This window comes from Erpetoichthys calabaricus, chromosome 13, assembly GCF_900747795.2.
Source record: "Erpetoichthys calabaricus chromosome 13, fErpCal1.3, whole genome shotgun sequence".
NCBI classification, from domain to species: domain Eukaryota; kingdom Metazoa; phylum Chordata; class Cladistia; order Polypteriformes; family Polypteridae; genus Erpetoichthys; species Erpetoichthys calabaricus.
The window spans coordinates 132,392,946-132,419,317 of NC_041406.2; the positions used below are offsets into that span (position 1 = coordinate 132,392,946).

A 26,372-nucleotide genomic window follows, 5' to 3' on the forward strand; every position below is an offset into this window, starting at 1 on the left:
TTCTGGATCAACACCGTGTTATAGTGAAGAGGTTTGTCATGTCAATAAAGCTATGAGCTAGGCTCCTCAGGGTCAGCCAAGATGACAAAATCATGGTCGAGAGGTCAGACTTAGCACATTCAACTTAAAAATGAAATGAAACCCTCTCCAGTATCTTTTCCAAGGAACACTAATAGTACAAAGCAAACATCAACATTTCAATATGACATGGAAAATTAGTCCCTTTGCTTCTTGGTGCAGAAAGAATTGTCTGCATCTTAACATCAACAAATCTAAGGAACTTGTTATTGACTTTCACTGAACCAAACAGCTTCTATGTCTGGTCACTATCTAAGGAGTGGACATGGAGGTGGTGCAGTCCTACAAGTACTTGGGGTCCACATCAATGAGTAAGGACTGAGCAGGTTCTTTTTCTTTAGGAGACTTTGTTCCTTTAATGTAGGAAGTGACACCTTTCACAAATCTTCTACAACTCCATGATGGCCAGTGCAATGTTCTATGCTGTACTGGGCCAACCAAATCAACAAGCTAATTAAAAGGGCAGGCTCAGTTACTGGACGTGCTCTGGACACCCTGGAAGTATCAGCAAAGGGGAGAATTAAAACAAAACTGAGTGGATTACAAACAATGCTGCACATCTTCTCTCTGACCACTAACACTAAGTACTTTCAGACAGTGAATTATTCAGTGTCAAGAAATACTACCTTTATACCAACAGCAATACACCTGCATAATGCCTCACTGTGACTGCCACATCAGAGGTTTTTTCTTTTTAAATTTTCCTACTTTTTAGTCATTTTGGTGTGTGTTTAGACTGTAGTGTGTGTGAATATGTTATTATCTATTTATGTATTTATTATTTAAAGCACTTTTGTAAAAAGCACAATTTCACCCTGGGAACAAATAAAGTTCTACCTACCTATCCATCTATCAATCAAAAAAATGTCAAATATATTACTGGTAATTATCAAAGGAAAAGCTTGAGTAGTGCCATACACAATGCAGTGGTTGAACTAAAGGACATCCAGTTATAGATGTCACCCAAAATGAAAGGAAAATCCAATATTGCAAAAAAACAATATACCATCGGAAACATGACACATATGAACTGTAAACCAATGGAAACAATATGATCAAACATAAAATGTCAAAACTAAATAATGCCATCCTGGGAAAATACTAAACTAAAATGGTTGGAATAGGCCAATTTACTTCAGGCGACTATCAGACCTACTGATTTCGATAAGAACAGTAGGTCTGTTCCGTTCCGTTACACCTGTCCGAGTCACTAGCTTTATAAAAGAATTGTAGTTTTGATACCATGCAATTCCAATATGTTATATTTGACCTGTTTGACACTTTATTCCCGATATGTGAAGTGGGGAGGAAACTATTGTTAGCATTAGGCTGCTTTTCATTTGTATGTTCATTTATCATTTGCAGTATGCTTCTATCTATTCTTGTCTTCATGCTTGCAGTAGCATTGCATTACTTTATAATGTAAACCTATTTTATTTTTTACACATATCTTGTTGAAGGACATGATTATTGTGTGAGCTTAATGATGCGCTTGTTTAATGTTTAGCTAGTTTTAATGATGGCTGTATTCTGTATTGATTAATAGGAACTAAATTATTACTCATGTGGATGTTAAAACACTTCATAATACCCTAAGTTCTTGTCTATAAGCCGCGGCTTATCTAAGGAAAAAAGTTGTGAAAATGAAAAAATAGAATATCGGCTTATACATAAGTCCGGCTTATACAGTAATCCCTCCTCCATCGCGGGGGTTGCGTTCCAGAGCCACCCGCGAAATAAGAAAATCCGCGAAGTAGAAACCATATGTTTATATGGTTATTTTTATATTGTCATGCTTGGGTCACAGATTTGCGCAGAAACACAGGAGGTTGTAGAGAGACAGGAACGTTATTCAAACACTGCAAACAAACATTTGTCTCTTTTTCAAAAGTTTAAACTGTGCTCCATGACAAGACAGAGATGACAGTTCTGTCTCACAATTAAAAGAGTGCAAACATATGTTCCTCTTCAAAAGTGTGTGTGTCAGGAGCACAGAATGTCACATAGATAGAGAAAACAATCTCTAGCAAACAAATCAATGGTGCTGTTTGGCTTTTAAGTATGTGAAGCACCGCGGCACAAAGCTGTTGAAGGCGGCAGCTCACACCCCCTCCGTCAGGAGCAGGAAGAGAGAGAGAGAGAGAGACAGAGACAGACAGAGACAGAGTTTGTTTTTCAGTCAAAAATCAATACGTGCCCTTCGAGCTTTTAAGAATGCGAAGCACTGTGCAGCATGTCTTTTCAGGAATGAGCTTTACAAAAGATAGCAACGTGAAGATAATCTTTCAGCATTTTTAGACGAGCGTCCGTATCGTCTAGGTGTGCGAACAGCCCCACTGCTCAATCCCCATACGTCAGGATTACAGATAGTCAGCGCAAGAGTGAGAGAAAAGTAAGCAATCTAGCTTCTCAGCCATCTGCCAATAGCGTCCCTTGTATGAAATCAACTGGGCAAACCAACTGAGGAAGCATGTACCAGAAATTAAAAGACCCATTGTGCGCAGAAATCCGCGAACCAGCAAAAAATCCGCGATATATATTTAAATATGCTTACATATAAAATCACAATTTAAATGACCGCTACGCGCGCGTGTTGACTCGGCAACGCCCAGAGCAGAAAGAACGCACTCCGGCCGCTCCAACCGCGCCATGCGGGGAGTGAGAGAGACGCCAATATCTCACACTCTCTCCCCCCTTAAAGAAATTAAATGGGTGCGAGTGAGACCACTGACCTCCCTCCCTTCTATTAGTTATAGGTTATAGTACGTTCGGCTTATCCATGAGTCCGGCTTATCTATGATACGATTTTATTTTAAAAATTCGTATGATTTTTGGTCTCCGGCTTATACATGAGTCCGGCTTATAGACAAGAACCTAGGGTAACTTTTTTTTTTTTTTTTTTTTTTTTTGTTCTTTATTTCGTCTACTACGATTTCTCGTATTAGAAATTTGTTAGTTTTCGCATACCCCTTGGGGTCAGAGCGCAGGGTCAGCCATTGTACAGCGCCCCTGGAGCAATTACAGGTTAAGGGTCTTGCTCAAGGGCCCAGCAGAGTAGGATCTCTTTTGGCAGTGACGGGGATTCGAACCGGCAACCTTCAGGATACCAGCGCAGATCCTTAGCCTCAGAGCCACCACTCCACCCAAATTATTTTTGATGGTATAATCTCTATGTCTTAAAAAAAATTGATGAAAATAATCCACCTATTGTTTTGGCAATTTACTTACAATATAATCAGACAGTAAAAATGACTAAACTCTTAATGTCCTGCTCAAATTAAAATTCAGACTTCAAAGTTAGGTAGTTGTTTCAGATATGGAAGACATACAGTTAGGTCCATAAATATTTGGACAGGGACAACTTTTTTCTCATTTTGGTTCTGTACATTACCACAATGAATTTTAAATGAAACAACTCAGACGCAGTTGAAGTGCAGACTTTCAGATTTAATTCAGTGGGGTGAACAAAACGATTGCATAAAAATGTGAGGCAACTAAAGCATTTTTTTAACACAATCCCTTTATTTCAGGGGCTCAAAAGTAATTGGACAAATTAAATAAGTGGAAATAAAATGTTCATTTCTAATACTTGGTTGAAAACCCTTTGCTGGTAATGACAGCCTGAAGTCTTGAACTCATGGACATCACCAGATGCTGGGTTTCCTCCTTTTTAATGCTCTGCCAGGCCTTTACTGCAGTGGCTTTCAGTTGCTGTTTGTTTGTGGGTCTTTCTGTCTGAAGTTTAGTCTTCAACAAGTGAAATGCATGCTCAATTGGGTTAAGATCAGGTGACTGACTTGGCCATTCAAGAATTTTCCACTTCTTTGCTTTAATAAACTCCTGGGTTGCTTTGGCTGTATGTTTTAGGTCATTGTCCATCTGTATCATGAAACGCCGCCCAATCAATTTTACTGCATTTAGCTGGATTTAAGCAGACAGTATGTCTCTGAACACCTCAGAATTCATTCGGCTGCTTCTGTCCTGTGTCACATCATCAATAAACACTAGTGTCCCAGTGCCACTGGCAGCCATGCACGCCCAAGCCATCACACTGCCTCCACCGTGTTTTACAGATGATGTGGTATGCTTTGGATAATGAGCTGTTCCACGCCTTCTCCATATTTTTTTCTTGCCATCATTCTGGTAGAGGTTGATCTTGGTTTCATCTGTCCAAAGAATGTTTTTCCACAACTGTGCTGGCTTTTTTTAGAAGTTCTTTAGCAAAGTCCAATCTAGCCTTTCTATTCTTGAGGCTTATGAGTGGCTTGCACCTTGCAGTGCACCCTCTGTATTTACTTTCATGCAGTCTTCTCTTTATGGTAGACTTGGATATCGATATGCCTACCCCCTGGAGGGTGTTGTTCACTTGGTTGGCTGTTGTGAAGGGGTTTCTCTTCACCATGGAAATGATTCTGCGATCATCCACCACTGTTGTCTTCCGTGGATGTCCAGGTCTTTTTGTGTTGCTGAGTTCACCAGTGCTTGCTTTCTTTCTCAGGATGTACCAAACTGTAGATTTTGCCACTCGTAATATTGTAGCAATTTCTCGGATGGGCTTTTTCTGTTTTTGCAACTTAAGGATGGCTTCTTTCACCAGCATGGAGAGCTCCTTTGACCGCATGTTGTCTGTTCACAGCAAAATCTTCCACATGCAAGCACCACACCTCAAATCAACTCCAGGCCTTTTATCTGCTTCATTGATAATGACAGAACGACGGTCTTGCCCACACCTGCCCATGAAATAGCCTTTGAGTCAATTGTCCAATTACTTTTGAGCCCCTGAAATGAAGGAATTGTGTTAAACAATGCTTTAGTTGCCTTACATTTTTATGCAATCGTTTTGTTCACCCCACTGAATTAAATCTGAAAGTCTGCACTTCAACTGCATCTGAGTTGTTTCATTTAAAATTCATTGTGGTAATGTACAGAACCAAAATGAGAAAAAAGTTGTCTCTGTCCAAATATTTAATGACCTAACTGTAAGTGTTGGCAATGTATTGTATGTTGTGTAGCACACTCAAGTAAAAATTTCACCCCACTCTGAACATGTGACAATATTGACCCTATGATCCTAGTGCATTGTATCTATTTTTCTTTGTTTTAGTCACACAATTTTAATGTCAACAATTCTAATTTGGTAAAAGAAAAATCTGACTGCCAACCCACATAATCTATGTTTAGGGCTATACAATTCAAATCCAAGGCAAGCCTGTCAACATCATTATAATCCAAGTGTATGCTCCAACCATAGGTGCTGAAGAGAGACTGAAATTGTTCAGTTTTATGAGGATCTTCAACACCTACTTGGACACAACACCCAAAAAATGCTACTGTTATTACACTACACTAGAATACTAAGGTTATCAGCCAAAAAACATCCAGAATAACTTGCAAGTTTGGCCTTAGAATAAGACAAGACACAGAATAGAAACTACTAGAATTCTGTTAAAATAACTCACTGGTCACAGTAAACACCCTCTTCCAGCAGTGTAAAAGAACACTCTACACGCATCACCAAAAGGTTGCTAAAGAAACTAGACAGACTAAATACAATGCTGTGAAAATGTATTTGCCTCATTTGTTTAGGCAAAATATAATATTAGTTAAAGGTAACCAGAGTAAAAATATAGTGAATTCAAAATGTACTAAGACACCTTCACTTTCTACACACCTTATTGTGCTATAGATGTGGTATTAAATTGACAAATTTGCCATTTTTGCCCATCAATTAACACTCAATAACTCATAATGACAAAGTTAAAATATGTTTACAAAAAGGTTTACAAATTGTTTTAACAACGAAAACCTGAAATCTCATTCATATAACAATTTAGACCATTAATTCACACTTTGTAGAAGCCCCTTTGGCAGCAATTAGTTTTGAGCCTTCTTCGGTAAGTCACTACATGCTCTGCACATCTGGATTTGGGCAGTTTATCCCATTATTCCTGACTGACCACCTCAAGCTCCATAAGACTGAATAGGAAGCATCTGAAAACTACTATCTTCAGCTCACTCCACTCGTGTTCTATGCATTTTAAGTTTGGTCCAGTTAGGCACAGCCAGAGACAAAATGTTAAAAAATCCTTTAATCCAAAATTGAGGTCCGGTACTAGTTGGCAGAGAGGATGATGTCCCATTTTGTCTAATCTCAAAGAACCATGGTTTCAAGCTTGTGGGAAGAAAAAAATTTCAGGTCGTCTAGACCCAGTCTAAGAGCCATCACATGACTACCCAGAATTTAGAATTTGCAAAGGAAAGAAAGAAAGCAAAAGGCAGTTCAGACTGTGAAAATTTGTGTCTATTCAGCCAAAAAAGCATTGAGGTCAGGTACTGATTTTGACAAAAGGCATGTTCTCCTAGCCCAACAAAACTTGATTCATCCATCAGACTGCCAGCCAGTGGAGCATAACTTATCACTCCAGAGAACAAAATGCCCATTGCTGCAGAGTCCATGGAAACCAATTTCATGAAACTCCCATATTACATTTCTTCTTCTGCTGATGTTGCTTCCAGAGGAAGTTTAGAACTCTGCTTGAGTTATGCAACAGAGGATATTTTATTGTTTTTATTTTTATGGGCTTACAAGAATATACTTCAGCACTCAGAAGCCTCGCTATGTGAGTTTGTTTGGTCTATGATTTAATGGCTGAGATGTTCTTGTAACCTAGACCCTTCAACTTGACATTAAATAGCACTCACAGCTGAGTGAAACACCTGAAGTCAATACCTTGGAAGGGTGTCCACATACTTTAGGTAATATGGTGTACACTCAACTGAATGCAGAATCTCATAGAACAGCATGAGGGAATAAGGAAATGTTTTCAAATAGCAGTACAAAAAAGTGGAAGATGACAATGCAAGAATGTAAGCACAAAAGATCTGCTCAAGAAAATCTGAGATATTAAAGAAACTTATGTAAAAAAGAGCAAGACAAATAACAAAAGCAAAAAAGATTATGAAAAGGTATCAGGGATAGATGGAGCAGATTTACAAGAATGATCCTAACATCAGCATTAACTATGACAGTTTGCTCACCAATCTAGAACCAGAGATTAACATTGACCCTATAAATACATTGCTAACACAACAACAGCAGGAGAGGAAATTTCAGCTGAATTGTTTAAAAATCCTACATCATGAACTGCCCAATGTGCAAGCTTGTTTTAGAATAGGCTGAGGTACCAAAGACCAAACCATCTGCTGGATAATGAAGAAAGCAAAGGATTTCCAGAAAAATATTTACATTGCTTTACTGACTTCTCTTGTATGGATCATAAGACAGGTTCCAAGTAACTTTATCTACTAAAATATCTGTATGCAGGCAGTAAAGAAACACTTAGAACCAAACATGTCTATTACTACCATATTTATTTAATCTGTATCCAGAATATATCATGCAAACTGCCAGGCTGAATAATCTGAAAGTGGAGTTAAACTTGCTGGGGAAATTATTAACAACTAGATATGCAGATACCACCACTCTGATGGCTGAAATTGATTTTTTTCCTGGCTCAAAGATCTCATTAGATTGCACCAATGAAACTAGCAAGGCTTTTTTGGGAAGAAAGCTATGGCAACATTTTTGCAGGATGCTTAAGAGAAATGACAACTAAACCATTGCCAATGAAAATCTGTAACGTCAAGAGCTATGGTCTTCTTAGTAGTAATGTATAGCAATGCCAAGCACCAGCGAAATGATACTTTTGGTGTTGGGGGTAAACTAATAAGAGTTTCCTGGACTGCAGGGAATATCAAAGATGTCAGTAATAAAGAATAATATAACCAGGCCGCTCACGGGAAGGACTGCTAGTGAATAACTTAAATACCTAGGCAACGAATACTGGATTTAAAATAATGACATTTGCACAGAGAAATACATAAATGTAAGAACATAAGAAAAATTCTGACAGGAACGGACCATTCAGTCTAACATAGCTCCCCAATCCATGCTCACTTTACTTTTTTCAAAATATTGAGCAGAGAATGTAAGGTCTTAGAATTACTACATTACTTGGTAAACTATTCCATTTATTTATAGTTCTTAATGTGAATACATTTTTAAATGATACTGCAAAAAATAATTTTGAAATGATATTGCTAAAAACATCTTTAGCCAGCTTGCATATGTGCCCACACATTCTTGTAGGAAAAATTTTAAAGTACACATCTACTCCAATAATTCCCTTCATACCTATAAAGACACTGTTATGCCACCTCCTAATCTTGGTTTGTTTAAACAAAAAGATCAAATTCCTTAGATCTTTCCTCATACCCTGCAGTCCTGGTAGGAGTCTAACAGCTATTCACTGAATGTTCTCTTGGGCTGATTTTTCTTTTTATAATATGAAGAATAAAGTTACATACTATATTTCAGATAAGGCAATATACTCCTGTATATGTGTGACACTCTTTGAAAAAATTCCATAAATTCCATAATTCCCAAAACTGACGCATTATGTGAAGTTTAAAATTTGTCAGTCAGAGAAATCACGGCTAAACAATAACATATTAAAGAATTTTTATAAGTAAAATACTTTGTCTTAACAAGATTAGTTGAATTTGATTTGGTAAATCTCAGAAAAATAAAATACTGATACAAACACATGACACAAGAACAGCAGTAATCATGATTTCCCCAACAGCTCTCAAACAACCAGTTTAACAGGTCTTAAGGTCAAGATATTAAAGTCATGAATATCACAGCTTCTGTTGAAATGCAACGCACCAAATTACACTGTACTGTATTTGCTGTACTAGACAAAGTAATCTTATTGTATGATAAATAGCATTTACGATAGTAATAATAATAAAAAAAGGCTGCTAATTTATTTAATTTTGGCTTCCAAACTCCTTTGTTGCAGCAAAATCTAAGGAGGATAAAATGGGATAAGCTTTTAAGTGCAGAGACAGGCGAGGAGCAGTGGAACAGGTTTAAAAATGTTTTACATTTAATGCTGGACAGCTACATACCTACATTTGGAATTAGTAGGGAATTTCAAAAAAACTCTGCAGAGGGTTAATAAAAAGTTGAAAAAGAAACTGCAAGGGAAAAAAACAACTGCATAAGGCTTATAAAACTAATTACTCCAATGTGAGGAAAAGGATATCAGGGGACTAAAAATCAGTTAGAGAGGAATATAGCAGATAAGGCAAAAGATGACCCAAAGAAATTCATTCAGTATTTTAGTAGTAAAAGAAACAGTCAAGGAGGAGGTGGAGTGCATCAGGAATAGTAAAGGGGAATTAAAAAAAATACATATAGTGAAATAGCCAATGGTCTAAACTCACATTTTTCTGAGGTCTTCACAAGTGAGATAGTAGATAACCTTCCAGTTGTAAAAGAGACTACTAAGGAGGTACTGAATGATTTGGAAATTGTTGAGGGAGAAGCGTTGCTCAGATTAAATAGGCTAAATCAAACAAATCACCAGGGGCCTCATGTATAAATGTTGCGTACTCCCATTTCCATGCTCAAATCGTGATGTATAAAACCTAAACTTGGTGTAAAGCCATGCACATTTTCATGCTAGCTAAAACCCTGGTGTATGCAAGTTCTCCGCTCGGTTTTGCAAACTGGCGGCACCCAGCGTCAAAGAAGTGCTACTGTTCCAGTGTGGTTTCCCTTTCTTTTTTAGATCCACATCCCTGACACGGCTTTATAAATACACTGAAATTAACAGCATATTGTTTATTAGTTTAATGCATCTGATTGTAATTAACCTGTAACAATATAATGGTCTACAGAATGGTCAAACTACTCTAAATAACATAGCTGCTTTAGCGTTGTTACTCTCACTGCACCTTCTTCTTCTTCTTTCAGCTGCTCCCGTTAGGGGTTGCCACAGCAGATCATCTTTTTCCATATTACTCTCACAGAACCACTCGGTGTATTTATATCACTGCATCTGAAGGGGAATCACAGCTCTACAGCAGCTGATTGGAAAGAGAATTATCGGTATACAGCTTCAAGCAGACGCTGCCTCAGCCATACTGCCTATTTGAACTGCTCTCACACAGCAAACGCTTCAAAGCCTTTTCTGTACGGACCTTGCGGTTCAGAAACAGTTTCATCCCAAGAACTATAAACACACTCAATCAGTTCATCAAGTGCTCCTTGTAGAACTGTTTGTACTTATAAGTACAATTACCTCACTGTAAACTTGCGATAGTTATAATATTGCACAACCTGAGCCACTTTATAAAGCGCATATTTACATATGATGACAATATCATTTTTAAGATGAAATGCAGCAAAATGTTTATTATATTATACAGATAAAACTTTTTCAAACTTCATTTAAATAATCTATATTGTTAATAATTAAACATGTGAGGACACAGTGTCGCAGAGCTAGCGAGGAGCTGGTGCTCCGTTCACGGATTGTTTCTGCCTCGTGCTGTATTCTTGCTGGGGCTGGCACGACACTGGAAGGATAGATGGATAGAATAATTAAACATATACTATGAAGATATTTCAATGTTCCTTAAAAGTTTTGAAGAATCTGCGTTCTAAGCTTACAGATGGCTTAACGTCTATTGCAGAGCTGATTGTGTGGCGATTGGGTATTTGGAGAAAGAAAAGTAAGGACAGGAATTGTGGGTTAGTATGTTTGAAAGAGACAGTACTACTGCAAAAAACTTTCATCGAAGGTCACACACAGCGCAGCAAACATCTTGCGTTAGGCATGAACAATCACTGTGCTACCGTGTTCCCATGTTTAATAACATGCTTTAACTCCTATCATCATGAAAATGATATCAAGTATACATCTCAGTATTTTAATTATTCAGAGAGCTGTAATATCACAAATGTAATGGATTCTATGTCCTATCCAACTGAAATTACTAATACTAAACCAGCATATGTACAGTGATATGAAATATAGTCTAAAACTGTAACAAAATCCAACCTTTCTTTAAGTTAGACATACCTCAAGAAAGAAAAGAACAGTAATGATCTGAAACACAGGATTAATTTTGCGCAACGTCTGTAGTTCATTCCATTCATTTGCAACAAAGTAAGTTCTCCAGATACTGACAGGGACAGGAACATTTTTAACTTCCTCTCCACCTATTAAAATTAAAACCAGATAGATAGTAAAGATTTTAGCTATAAATAAAAACAGAGCTAAATAATAAATTATAATAGCTGAGTAACCTACAACAATCCATCCCACATTGTTACTCACTATAATTTTAATTATGGGTGCACTTACAGTGTGTTAGAGACACATTGAGAGTAGAGAGTAGTTAGTGAATAGTTATAAGGAATATTCCCATTGAAATACAGGCTGGCATGAACAAAATATTTTTTTACAGTACATTGCCCTTTAAGCATTGCTTGCAATATAATTAACCATTCACAATCAGTTTATTCATGAACAGTGTGTCTTTCCAAAAGAAATTTCATCTTTGTTAAACCAAGTACAATATCATTTAGACAATCTGGTAAACTGTTAATGTCCAAATCAAAAAAAATCTTCAATATTTGATGATCTGCAAAGCAGTCTTCATCAAACAAAGACCACACATTTAAATTCATTGTCTGGAAATCTTTAAACCATATAATTTACATGTGTGCCAAATAAACTGAAGATTTAAAGTTTAGGTGAGCACAATTTTTGTATACTTTCACTAAAATAAACTATTTTACTGAGGTAGTGTGTGATTCTTGATTTTTACTTTTGCAAACAGAAATACTTCTACTGTGGTCAAAAAACATGTTTAAAGAGTTTTATTGAGTTCTCATAATAACTCACAACATTATTACAGATAATCAGTGCTAAACATTTTCATTTAATTAGTCAAGGAAGTGTTTATTCACAGTTTCACTGTTCTAAACTACTTATTCTCTTCAATATTCTACCAGTAGGTCACAGTTCTTGATGAAAAAACACTTAACAGCAAAATCCCTAGACAGACATCTGACCTTGATCACATTCTGCTGTCTTAGTAATATCACAAGTTTTTGACTTACACTAAACCTGCAAAAATATTATATGTATGGTTCATATAATGTATGTGTTTCAATATCCTTCATAAGTGAAATCTGTTTCTAGGCATCATCAATACCTAAATCTTAATAGTGCTGGTGTTGTTCTCTCAGATGAGCCACATTATTATACCTTTCAAGCATTACTAATGCATCATCTGATTTAAACAGCACAATTCTTTTCATATTAAATTGCAATAATAAAGCTGCTTAATTTACATAATTATTGAGGTATTGTTACAAGCAGTTATCTTAACAATTTCACCAAACACGGTGGTAAGTGTAGGATCATTACCTTTCCAAAATTTGATATACAAAATCAACATTTTTGAAATGGGAAATGGAAATTTTTGTATTTTTTTCAACTAAAAGTTTGTGAAAATCCAATTGCTGTATTTCAGTTAGCAATGCAGATTTGATTATAACAATTATGCATTCAATAAATTCATAATACAAATTTTTGCTTCTCCAGCTGTCCAAAATTTGGTGTGTTTCCATAAATGACCTGCACAGATAACATACAGTACATGAATTCAGCTTGACAGCTTGCAGGACATTATCAATTGAAACCTTTACCCCATCAGCAGTTGATTTCTTTGTACCATTTTTCCCCAAATGTTTCAAATTTTAATTGATTCCACATAGATTTTTCAAAAATGCTCAGTTCTCATTTCGAACCTTTGTGACAGTATCCATGCTGATTTTATGACTAACATGGCATTTCAGATAATCCAATTTTCATTCAATCCACTTCTTGTCAAAACTCCACTATCGGTTAACTTCAGCTTTCTAGTATATTCCACAGACAACATTGCCAGTGCTCCCGTAATTGAAGATTCTCCAAGCCATACAGTATGTTGCAATGAATGTTAGCCATTCCTTCTTGTAGGTGTAAATCAAAGTAGGCATTGGCCATTCTGCTGGGCTTTTGTGGAAGACCAGGCCTGTTAAGAAAGCAAATTTAACAGGGATGCAGGCATCCAGCTGTGCCTTCCCCCACTTATTTTACAAACAAAGTGAGCGAACTCCATCTTGTACCTGGATCTGCCTAGACTTTATCTGATAACAAAGGTGTAAACCAAAGTTGCACTGACACCTCTCCAGAATCCCTTCTGCAGATCTCTTGAGCTAGAAGGCACAAAACTGATTCAAGCAAGGACAAAAACCCATAATTCAAGGGATGACAACTAAGATGCACAGAAGAACACAACTATTATAAGACACTGATTTGGTAACTAAAAGTGACTTTTTTCCAATCAGGAGAACGCATGCACCCTTTCTTTCTTAAACTACTGTAAGTGAAAAAAAGAAAAGAGACAAGAGAATGGCAAGTTGAAAGAAGTTCAGGGATTCTCTCTGGGCACCCTCTATGAGATTCTCTCTTGGAGGAGGAACTCTCTAAAATTAATGAGAACATCTGAATCCTGATCTCTGAACCAAAAAACTATGAGCAACTATGAGTTGCTTTTCCTTGGGCAGCCAAAACTGACAAACTCTTATTTTTGTGGATCAGAAGCTGAAACCTAATCTGTCAAACCAAAGCTGCCTGCGAATAGTGTGATAAGGCTGAGAAGCCATGACTTCAAGAAGGTAACTTCAGCATCTAAACTCTTGGGCCAGAATGAGTAATGCCTTTTCCCTATGAAGTGGGAAAATACAGCAGAACGAAAGCTGAGAAAACAGCAGCACAGTACTGACAAGAATCAAGCAGCAAAAGAGAAAGAGCGCACTCCAACACAAGAAGAATCTTCCACTTGAGCCTGGAGCAACAAGAAAGCAATAACTCAACATCGGACCTGTGGCAAGATAAACACAACATCAGACCTGTGTCAAGATAAAGTAAAACTCTAAATACCAGTAAACAGCCAGCCTATATACACATACTTATACAGTGTACATATGAATTGTGAAAGAAGCCCGGACACAGGCAGACACTGAGACAGCCAAGTTCAAAATCATACATGTTTATTCTCTTTTGCCTTATACAGCACTACACGATGCCCAGACTCACAATAAACTCTGTCTTTACTTCTTTTCTCTCTCTTTCTTCTCTTCTGCTGCCTCCACCCCTCTCTTGCAAGCTTCTTTCACCCGACTCTGGCTCCTTGAATGGAGTGAGGCGGCCTCTTTTATACTGCACCCGGAAGTGCTCCATGGGAATCCAGCTCCTGTTCTGGAAGCACTTCCAGGTGTGGCGGAAGTGCTGCATGCCAAGCCTCTGGAGCTGTCCAGGCACCCCCTGTCAGTGGACACGGGCACCAGCAGGGTTGAGCTTCTAAGCTCCAAACACGTGGCCCTAATGCAACCCAGGGGTGCTGCCCTCTTGTGTCCGGGGGTAGGAATTGCCCCTCTCCCAGATCCCTGCATCTCTAGGCCTCCCGGTAGGGCACAGACCCAGGCTGTTTATCATAATATATGCAAACATACATACATACATATATATATATTAGCAGCTGGAGATCCGCAAAGGGAGAAAAAATGAATCACATATCATAAAGTAGTTTTTATTCCTGAGCTTTCAACCCCTACCAGGAGCCTTCATCAGAGGATAATGCTTAGACTTACAAGAATCAAAGGCAATATATAGCAAAATTAAGTGGGGGGTTGGAGCTGGGTTTTGGGGTTTGGGGGGGGGGGGGGGGGGGGGGGGTATTGGTTGTAACGTTTTATTTATTGTGAGTATGTTCTGCTTAAGTTTGCATATGCTGGGTTTATGTCCAAATGTCTGTTAATGGTGTTTTTATCTGATAGCCAAGATTCAGCCAGTTCTCTGGCACTTTTAGTACTGGCCTTAAATCTTACTTGTACATTGTCCCAGTTAAATGTATGTCCTGTTGATTTTGTATGCGTATAGATCTGTGATCATGAGTCCTTCCTTCTAACGGTGTTGCGATGTTCCTGTATACGTGTTGCAATTCTTTTTGACGTTTGTCCTATGTATACCGCTGGGCAAGAACTGCATGGAATGCTATAAACTGTGTTTCACGTTTCTGCTGTCGATTTCTTGTTTTTAGCGTTGAAAAGGACAGTGCTCAGATTGTTTGCAGGCTTGTGTGCTATTCTGATGCCTTATTTGGCCAGGACACGTGCTGCACCTTCAGACACACTGTATTGATAAGGAAGTGTGTACCAGGTGGGATGCAAACTTAGGTAGAACATATTCACAATAAATAAAACGTTACGGCCAATACCCCCCCACACACTTAATTTTGCTATATATTGCCTTTGATTCTTGTATGTCTAAGCATTATCCTCTGATGAAGGCTCCTGGTAAGGGCTGAAAGCTCAGGAATAAAAACTACTTTATGATACGTGATTCATTTTTTTCCCCTTTGTGGATCTCCAGCTGCTAATATGCAAACCATATCACAGACCTTCACTTCCATTCGTACAACCTTTGGGCAAGAAGCCCTCTTCGGCAACTTCGGCAATCCGTGAAGCACATAGCTATGAAAAAATTTCTTCCTCCATAGTTGTATCAGGCACGATGTAACTCCAAAATGCTTACGGTTCAAACCACCGACGAACACTCCGAAGATGTCAATCATCATGCAACAATTCACAAAACGAGTTTTATATGAACTTATCACAGAAACACACCGCCAACAAAACCACTACAGATCCGAAACTACAAAGCAACGTTCTAAACTCCTCACAACATGCGGACAGACGATTACAGTGGAATGGACCAAAAGGATCTAGGACACAGCTTCCAAAAACCTGATGATTAACCAAGTGAAAAATTTCTTTTTCAAATCCTACAAAAGTTAAGCGTGAACATTTTTAACAACTAAGACATTCAAGCACAATGATGTTCACAAATAACAGTTATTCTTTGCATAAATCTGAACAGGTATAACACTTGTTTCTCAAGAATGAAAGACAGGAAAATGAGCAGGCAACTTAAACACATACCTTTTTGTTTAATTGGTCATTACAATCAGCTAGATTATTAAACTTCAGTAACAGTTGTTTGAAAACAGTTACACAAATTTTTGGCATTAGAGTATAAAAACAGAATTGCCTATCTTACTACATTACAGGTTTGCAAAGATGACTACCAGCCAGAAACAGATTTCATTTTTCTTAATAAGGAATATTGTGGATTCATTCACTCATTCATGATTGAATTTGCCAAATCCAATAGCAAGGAAGAAATGAAACCCAGACATGAAAAAACAGTTTGAAAAAACAACAAAAACATAAGAAAAAAAGGGAAAGATAGTACTCCATCACTGACAAAATCATTTAGCTACCTCTAAAAAAACAGCAATAGAAAACAGTAGCACATACCTGAACAGGAGTACAACCTATTTTATAAACTAGGTGTTAAAAAAAATATACACAGTACTGTGCAAAAGTTTTAGGCAGGTGTGAAAAAATGCTGTAAACAAAGAATGCTTTCAGAAATATAAATAATGATTGTTTATTGTTATCTATTTACAAAATGCAAAGTGAGCAAACAAAAGAAAAATCTAAACAAATCAATATTTGGTGTTACTACCTTTTGCCTTCAAAACAACATCAATTCTTATAGGTACACTTGCACAAAGTCAGGGATTTTGTAGGATTCTAGTCAGGCATATGATCAACCAATTATACCAAACAGATGCTAATGATCATCAATGTCACACATAAGTTGAAACACAGTCATTAACTGAAACAGAAACAGCTGTGTAGGAGGCTTAAAACTGGATGAGGAACAGCCAGACTCTGCTACCAAGGTGAGGTTGTGGAAGACAGTTTCATGTCATGGCAAGATTGAGCACAGCAACAAGGTAGTTATACTGCATTTGCAAGTTCTCTCCCAGACAAAGATTTCAGAGCAGACTGGGGTTTCAAGCTCTTTTGAAGAAGCACAAAGAAATGGGCAACGTTGAGGATTGTAGACGCAGTGGTCGGCCAAGGAAACTTAGTGCAGCAGATGAAAGACACATCAAGCTTATTACCCTTCGAAATCGGAAGATGTCCAGCAGTGCCATCAGCTCAGAACTGGCAGAAACCAGTGGGACCCAGGTACACCCATCTACTGTCCAGAGAAGTCTGGCCAGAAGTGGTCTTCATGGAAGAGTTGCAGCCAAAAAGCCATACCTCCGACGTGGAAACAAGGCCAAGTGACTCAAGTATGCACGAAAACATAGGAACTGGGGTGCAGAAAAATGGCAGCAGGTGCTCTGGACTGAGGAGTCAAAATTTGAAATACTTGGCTATAGCAGAAGGCAGTTTGTTCGTCGAAGGGCTGGACAGCAGGACAATAATGAGTGTCTGCAGGCAACAGTGAAGCATGGTAGAGGTTCCTTGAACGTTTGGGGCTGCATTTCTGCAAATGGAGTTGGAGATTTGGTCAGGATTAATGGTGTTCTCAATGCTGAGAAATACAGGCAGATACTTATCCATCATGCAATACCATCAGGGAGGCGTATGATTGGCCCCAAATTTATTCTGCAGCAGGACAATGACCCCAAACATACAGCCAAAGTCATTAAGAACTATGTTCAACGTAAAGAAGAACATGAAGTCCTGGAAGTGATGGTATGGCCTCCACAGAGCCCTGATCTCAACATCATCGAGTGTGTCTGGGATTACATGAAGAGACAGAAGGATGTGAGGAAGCCTACATCCACAGAAGATCTGTGGTTAGTTCTCCAAGATATTTGGAACAACCTACCAGTCGAGTTCCTTCAAAAACTGTGTAAGTCTAGAAGAATTGATGCTGTTTTGAAGGCAAAGGGTGGTCACACCAAATATTGATTTGATTTAGATTTCTCTTTTGTTCATTCACTGCATTTTGTTGATTGATGAAAATAAATGATTAACACTTCCATTTTTGAAAGCATTCTTTGTTTACAGCATTTTTTCACACCTGCCTAAAACTTTTGCACAGTACTGTATATCTTCACATCTTAATTCAGACAACCCCTAATTCATATCATTTAACACATTTTGAATAGCAGTGTATATTTGTGTTTGCACATTTTATAAAAAGCAGATTTCCTGCTTTGTAGTCCTCAAATCAAGTATATATCACATATCATTGCAAAAAATTCGTTTTTTTCAGAATATTCTAATTCTATACAATTTTGGAAACTTAATGGTGGACCTAATTATTGTAAATGGCTGTCTCTGGAGCTGATCTTAATAAATTGCTTAAACTTAGATCAGACATTAGGACTTTCTTCTTCAATGGATGATTTGTTGAAATATTTGGTCACTGAGGTTTGCTTGTCTATGTTTCAAAAACCAAAGTTACTTCAAAGCAAATAACCACCAAACAGTGCACAAATAACATTTAGGATGGGTATGCATAATACAATTAATTGGTCTCTTTAATGTACATTTTTAAAACATTTGCCTATGGGCTTTCGAAACATCTAAAACATTGTGCTGTCCCTCCTTTGTAAACATTTAGCAGGAGGCAGGATTTAGTGACTCATTTTTATGACAGCCCACACAAGCACTTGCCTTAAAGGAAACGTAGGTTATAATCATGTTATAAGCATGTCAACATAAAAAAATGCAGAGACATACTGTACAGGATCACATAAAGCATACCTTCTACAGTTTTAAGAAGTTTTCCTCTAGGTCTCTCCCAATCAATAAAGAAAATGTCTATGGACAGTTGTGTCAAAATTTTATGTACAAAATGAATTGCCTGAAAACAGAAAAACAGATGCACTATTTGCAGAAAGGAAGAACGATAACAGGAAATAAGAAAAGTCTAAACATCTGTAAAATAAAAAGTATCAAAACAAATGTTTCAAACATGTTTAAAAAGATGACAGAATATAAATGGGGCTATACAGTGCCATGGTAGTAAGTACCCTTGCCTCATAATTTAAATCCCAGCCTAGTTGCCACGATTGCATAGTGTGCTTGTTCTCCAGGTGTTTACTGTACATGAATTTCTCTCCAAGAACTCCTGTTTTCCTTCCAGAACTTACACTTATTGTTTACTGTGAATTAGCACAATATGAATGTTTGTGGGTGTATACTGTATCCTGTAATGAAGTAGTTCAGAATTCTGGTTCCTGCCTAACAAATAATCATTACCCCACAGCGGTTGAATTGATGGACCTTTATTAATAATTACATTCTTACCTTTAGTACAAAAGCACACCCAATATAGGTAGAAAATGTTTTTTCTTGCTCAGGCAAGGGTAAAAGAACTGACACAAACTGCTGAGCCTACAAAGCAAAGAAACACATTTATTCACCTGTTAATAATTTTGTATCAGCCTAGATCAAGCTTCCTTGAGTTGCATGACCTGCTCTCAGATAGCAGACAAAAAATACAGAACACTAGCAATGATTATGTAACCACATTTTCCAGAAAACTAACTTAAAGTCAGATAGGACGGTAGGAACTGTGATTCATGGATCATTCAGGTTGTAAGGAACTACTTTGTAATTTAAGCTGTTGAGGGCTAAGTCCCACAAGTGTAGGTACAAATTTGCATAAATTGTTATGAATACTAAATCTGGTATATAGAAATAGTATGGCTTGGATCTTTCAAAAATCTTTTTGTCAGTGAATTTGACTATGTTCACTCCATAGCGTAGTGCAAAGGCAGCTCCATCAAATAAATGTTTTAGGAAAACCAACATTTGAACAGATTATGTTAACTGTTGTTGTATGTGGCTTGATAAACATTTTGTAATTTCTTCCATTTCAGGCTATACCATATATGCACTGAGAATCCTCCAGGCAGTGAGATGTGAACCATTAATCTGAGGGGAGGTATGCAAGTATTTGGTGTAGTTTATTCCCCTTTTACCCTTGGGAATATGTCTTGTTTAAGTGGTATTTGGTATCGCTGAGCTATTACCATCTGGGTGAACTTTGGGCATAAGGGACACATTCAGCTTTAAAGTGCAATTAGGATTACAGGAACGTCTTCCAGGCATACAGTGACAGTACATACCTATTATAATGAAATTATTGTGATATTTCCTTTAAAGGTAGCATATTTTAAACTAAAACATGATGTTTGATATTGCTTTTTACAAGGACTTGACATTGCTGTGAATGCTTCTTTCCCATCCAGTGTGCAAACAACTTTTATTTTAATGTGTTGTAAAAGTTATACTCTGTTCTGTAAGCTGTGAAAATTCACACTCAAAGCTGATATCAATTGTCTTGATGCAGACCTCTAATTAATCAAATAAGCCCTTTGAATCTATTTGCATAATGTGGATGTTTTCCTTTATCAATTTGTCAGGAATATTGTTCTCATGTTCTCCTCTGCACAGTCTGCTCTCAGTATAGCCAGTAATTCATAGAGAGATTATCTGGTATTTTTCTAAATCCATCCAAGTACAGTATTTAATGTTTGAATGGAGAACTCTGTATGATATTAAGAAGTATAAGCAGCACATGATCCAAACTGGCATTATTTTGGCAATTGCCTTATTCTTGCAAGCAGGTATACTAGCTCTTCTTGAGCTATGACTCAAAAGTTATTCGTAAGGTTTGAAAGCCTGTATATATTTATAAGGAGTTAACACCTCGTGTCCAAAGACTTTATCATAATTGCAAACTATTACTACTTTAAAGGTTACTTTTCTTATTAAACTTTATATGAAAACAGCATGCACGTATGACTTAAGCCTTTTATCTCCCCAACGAAGAGGCCCCAAACACACCACTTGCCATAAAAGAGGTGGCAGAATAATCCAATGCCAAGCTAGCAAAAATGTCTACCTGGTTTACCTTTAATAAAGATGTGATAAAGAACTCTGCAAATAAACAATAAAGATTTCGCAAAATAAAACATGGACAGAAAGAAGTATGATACATATATTTATGCATGAATTGGTTATTATTATGCATGTTCTTGAAATGTTATTACAAATGTTTCATTTGAATGTATCATTAATGTTAGAGAGATATTAGTGATATAGTCTGTAATATAATTCAAGAATAATGTTAGAACTTCAAAAGATGGGAGGGTTTGAAACTATATAATGAGTGTTTTATGGATAGAGAGAAAGCAGAAAAAGCTAGTAAATAGTTGAACCAATTAAAGTGGGTGCAAATTGCTAGATGTATTTTGTTTTTTTAATTATTTTATGTTTAGATTTTTTCTGTTTTTTGGTGTTTGGTTACATTTAATTGGTTCTCCTTCATTTGTGGTAACCAACTAGGCACTGTCAAAATAACTATTTTTAGTTTTAGAAATGAAAGGTCTATTTTTATGTTATGAGACATGCCTCATGAAGTCACTTGAAGTGAATGTTTTGTGGCAGAGACTACAGAAGGATAAGGTTGTCCTTGGACAACAGGTTATCACAGAGCACAACACAGTACAGCACACCTGGTCCAATCTTGACCTATAGTGTAACTGTCTCTTTATAATTTATCTATTCTCTTCAGGCAAGCTATGGTAAGCATGCTTGGGATATGGTGCCAGTAATCAAACAGAAATGACATATACACAAAGATTCAGACCTAATTACAGTTTGCATGCCGAGTCAGACACCATCTTATGTCTGTTACAGAAAAGTGTTTTCCTAAGAGGTGATGACATAAAGAGAAGCATAAATGAGAAACATAACCATGAAAACAGAATGCAGGGGTATTGCATACAAGAACGTTTAAGGGAAAAAATGGGATTATATTTTGTCCAACATTACTTTTCGACTACCTGAGAGCCAGGAGGTGCAACTAATGAAATATCCAGTCCAACAATTATTTTTTTTTTACCACTAACATATAAGACCATATTAACATTTAAAACATTTATGACAACAATATTCTCATTTATTTCAAAAGGGAACCTGTTAAAACAATGGACATTCAACTAAAAAAATATCTAAATACAAAATTTTGTATATAAGGAAATGTACTGAATACAGAAAAAATAGAATCAAGAGACTTGCCTCTATTGTCTGGATAGATTTGTGAATAAAAGAGACATTAAAAAATATATTAAAGAGCAGTTAAAATTCTACACTAACATAAATGTATGCATGCATTTCTATGTAAAACTGAACAAAGTAATGAAACACTTCTCACTTTGAAAAAGATAAGCCAATAAAGTCCCATTCCTACGGTAACAATGAAGAAAACATTTCCCAAATCTCCAGCATAGAAAAGCAGAAACTTTAGAATCGTCTGAAAGACAAAACAGGACAGAGTAATAAAACGAAATTTTTTCTAACAAAATATGAACCTAACTATTTCAGCTACTAATGCATCTCTAATCTTAAAATACAGGTAAAATCTAGTTAATATATTTTGTAAACCTGCAGGTCAATCAGAGGAGATCCAATACGTCTTTTCCAGCTGGCAGTCTTTATTAATGAATATAGAATAGCTAGGCCACCCAGAACTCCTAAAGCAATCTGCAGCAGGAAAAAAAACAAACATTAAGGGGCACTGAATCATTTATAAATTTTATAAACCATCTCTGCAAGCAATGAACTTAAAATACTAAACTGGCAGTTTCCAAAACCATTAGCATGCAAATGCTTAATCAATGAAGATGACTTGAGAGTATACATTTAAGAAACAGTTACAGTTTAAAGACAATTACTACCATGTAAAACATAGCTAGTTGCACCCTTGAAAGTTGCCCCGTTAGATGTTTATTAAAAACTTCAAGTATCAGCCTGAATGTTTTTAAGAACACTGTCAAAATAATGGCCAAAACCTATGGGTAGTCTTTTTCAGAGTTTGACTATCCAAGAATACTTGTCATTTTTGCATGATGTGATAAGAGACAAATTCAATAAATTGATTTCATATTACACATATAGTATGCATGGTGTTTTTTGTTTCATTTAAAGTACATTGTCATATGTACACGGTACAATGAAATTCTTACTTGTATGTCTCAGTTAACATAAAGACCAACAATACAATACCAAACAAGAGACAGAGAAACACACAACATATACAATAATTTTTTTGCAAGTATTTACGTGAATGTGTATGTGTGTGTGTATATATGTGTACATGCTCACATGCATAAAGTTGGTCATTCTACAATATTTGTCCTTATGATTGACTCTTCAGCAACCTTAAAATCTGTGGATAGAAGTGGTGCAAGTGCCAATGGTTCTGTACTATTTGGCAAAAGGAAGTAATGAGGAAACTCAAGCATCTGTTGATATTCTGATGCATTATGTTCTATTAACACTTGGCATTCAAGGGTATACTGAAAAAAGTCAGTAATGGTATGTCTAGTAGTAATGACTTTTACCCAAGTATACTGACTAGACAGAAGGGAAAGGATGCATTTCAGTCAGTTGGCCAAAAATAAAGGCTAGTTTACAACTGAGACAACCAAATAGCACAATACTATGGCATGCAAATTTACATTTTAGAATAATTTATGAGTGTTGCTGGATACAGAACCTTAGGAAATTTATATTAAATTTAATCTTAGGGTGTACTCATATTGGCAATTTGTTTCGTGGCTGAGCACGTTTGTCCGCATGTAACCTTGTAAAGTCTAGTTCGTTTGACTAGTGTGACTGCTCTGTGCCTGGCCAACTTTACTGTACCCTGGCCCCGAGCACTGTTCGGTAGCATTTGGGAAACAGTGTAATAGCTAAATGTGCCTGGGCATGGAAAACATACATGGCATCAATGATGTGGCAAGTTAGATGGTGCGATTCTCATTTCATTCGATACTATTCGAGTTAAAAACAGGGTTTAATTCCATCTTACACATGAATGTGAATTGTAGTTGGCATGAAAAGCTGCAAATTCCTCCCTTAAAATCATTTGCACTGTAAAAATCTTCTTTTATGTGCAGCACGATTAACAGCAAATCACTGCACTGCACACTCAATAAATCTGAGGGTAGAGCATTAACCTGCCCAACATGACTCTAAAACAACCACAAAAAAAGTCAAATCATTTTGACATGCATGTTGTTACTCTGTGTTTGGATCTTGTTTTGGCTTTACACGAAGTCGCACGGTCATGACGAAAGCATGCCCAGGTCCACAACATTAATGCACATTGTGAGTGCAAGCCAGCAGAGGAGTAGGGAGGAGGGACAATCACACTTGGGCACAATATGGAACAAACGTGCCTAGTGTGAATACATCCTTACTCATTTTGTTTTGTATCCAACATGTAATTTCAACCATTGATGGTAAATAATAACACAAGTGCACAGACTTCATTTTTTTATAGCTCTATTTTATACCTTGAGGAAGTAAAAATGCTGTTGTAAAGACTAAACTTACATCACTTTGGATTTCATCTTCACTTTGCTTCATTCCGTATTCAACCAAAAAAGATATCTAAATATAAAAACACAGGTGTAATTTTACAAAACATTAACAACAATGTTATTTGAAATATGCATCATTGTCTATTAGTGTAGTTTTCTTCCAACAATATTAAAATTAAATAAAATAGTAATAATACATTTTATTTAATAGCCACCTTTCTTAATATTCAAGTTCACCTTACAATGAAATTAAACAATAGTAATAAAATATAAAAACAAAGAGGACAATAAAATCAAATAGAAATAAGGTACAGAGGTAGTAACAAAAATCAAAGATAACAGGCAGTAACAGTGTTAAATTCATATTTGGAAAATTACAATGCAGAATTAAAATAGTAAAAAAAATGATATTTACTCAGCATAATTGGCTATTTCCGTATTAAAGATAACTTACAGGTACCATTTGGGCATCAGGATTTTCAACAAGAATCTCAGAATAGAACACAGTAATCAAAGGTGGGTAGATGAGTCCTTTCTGTGTACTTGGTGCAAGACGAATGCTAAGAATTACAAATAAGAAATAAATATATTTTTAAATAAATCCTTTTTTAATATACTAAATTGTATTGATTTTATGGATTACATTAAAGTGAGTAAATTTAAAACAAGCAACGCATATAGTACTATACTTCATTGAAATCAGATCCCCAAAAGAGTAGTTCTGCAGTAATCAGAAAATTACATTAATGATTTTAATGCTAGATCCCTGTTTTTACAAAAGCATCCTTAAGCCAGCACTTAAGTTGTACCAGTGCTGCTCTAATACCCCTGATTTCAAACCCTCTGCACTCAGTGATGACAACATATACATAAAAGAATTTCAGTTACATTATTCCAATGTAATTTGGTTTTCACTAGAGACGAGTCAAAGAGTACTTGTCTAGAGAGCAGAGAATGAAAAAAAATTAAGTTGAAGTAATCACTCATATCCAAAAGTTAATTGTGTTTATGCATTAATTAACTGAGAAAAACATTGATAAATGCCTGACAAAGTCTAAAGCAGTTGTTAACTGTTCATTATAAAATACTTTTATTTTTTTCTGATTTTAAGAAAAATAGGTCATGCTTTTTTATTGTATTAAGGTATATGATCCTTCCAATTGTGCATGAGAAGATAACACTGCAGTAAGGTCTTACTGGCTACTACCCAAGCAGAATCCATAAATAAAGATTATACTTTAATAAGGTCTGATCAGAGGACATTCCAAAAGCAGGCGGCAGATGACATCTTTTACAACAGTCTTTTGATTATGATGCATTTTGAATAGTCTTTGTCAGTTTAAGGAGTTCATACAAACAGAGAAAGAACACTTTATACAGGATTAAATTTAAAATACTAATTGAAATCTTTTACTATGTAGGACTATATACAGGTGCACTCTTTCAAAACAACTGGTATAGCTTGGAAATACTACCTATACATTTACTGCAACTAGAAAACATTTCTGTAGTAGAGAGTGAGGAAAAGTTAAGGAAGTTGGTTAGTTTTCTTTTGGCAATATCCTCAACTTGCAGGAAGTAAAATATATGCATTTTTAAATTAATTAAATTTTAAAAATGTAATATATTTGATCAAGGAAAGAAGAAATTAAAAATAATTAAAAGCAAATGAACCAGATCTAGACTTTAACTTATAAATGCAACACAAAAATGCTAAAAATCAAGCTTATTTATATGTTCACGTAAAATTTTTAAAAGCTTAATAGCACAGCTCTCCAGTTCATCAAAATATATTTACCTAATGTTTAGTTTTGTAGCAACTCGAATGACTTTAGGTTGATTAGTACCTTCACGACCACTTAATGCATCCACCAGAAAAAGCCGGCGAGTCAAATACCAGTCATTCATGTTATTGCCTTGCAAAGAACAAATTAAGGTTAGTTTCTGTTTGTTAGCATAATTTTATTATTTGGATTGAGCAAATCAAAGCAAATTAAATCCAGTTAAGTGTGAATGACACATGAATATCTAGTGCAACTTTAATTTCACTGAATTCTTATTTAGCGCCACTTCGTCTTCCAAGGCCAGCATGTTGAGCTTAAATACTGTAT

General features: G+C 36.3%; 1 protein-coding gene across 3 annotated transcripts in view; it reads right to left on the reverse strand.

Annotated features, from left to right (window-relative positions):
* The window catches only part of tmem67 (transmembrane protein 67), a 152,038-nt gene that overhangs the window by 31,357 nt on the left and 94,309 nt on the right, over positions 1 to 26,372 (reverse strand). For 2 of the 3 annotated variants that reach the window (XM_051935496.1, XM_051935494.1), the window contains exons 13-20: positions 26,060 to 26,177; positions 24,716 to 24,821; positions 24,275 to 24,331; positions 22,319 to 22,417; positions 22,089 to 22,187; positions 19,172 to 19,258; positions 18,626 to 18,725; positions 11,013 to 11,152 (exon numbers count right to left, since the gene is read on the reverse strand). In XM_051935496.1, the coding sequence (XP_051791456.1) occupies positions 11,013 to 11,152; positions 18,626 to 18,725; positions 19,172 to 19,258; positions 22,089 to 22,187; positions 22,319 to 22,417; positions 24,275 to 24,331; positions 24,716 to 24,821; positions 26,060 to 26,177 (806 nt within the window). Of the gene's footprint in view, positions 1 to 11,012; positions 11,153 to 18,625; positions 18,726 to 19,171; positions 19,259 to 22,079; positions 22,188 to 22,318; positions 22,418 to 24,274; positions 24,332 to 24,715; positions 24,822 to 26,059; positions 26,178 to 26,372 lie in introns of all 3 variants that reach the window. The other variant, XM_051935495.1, reaches the window with a different exon arrangement.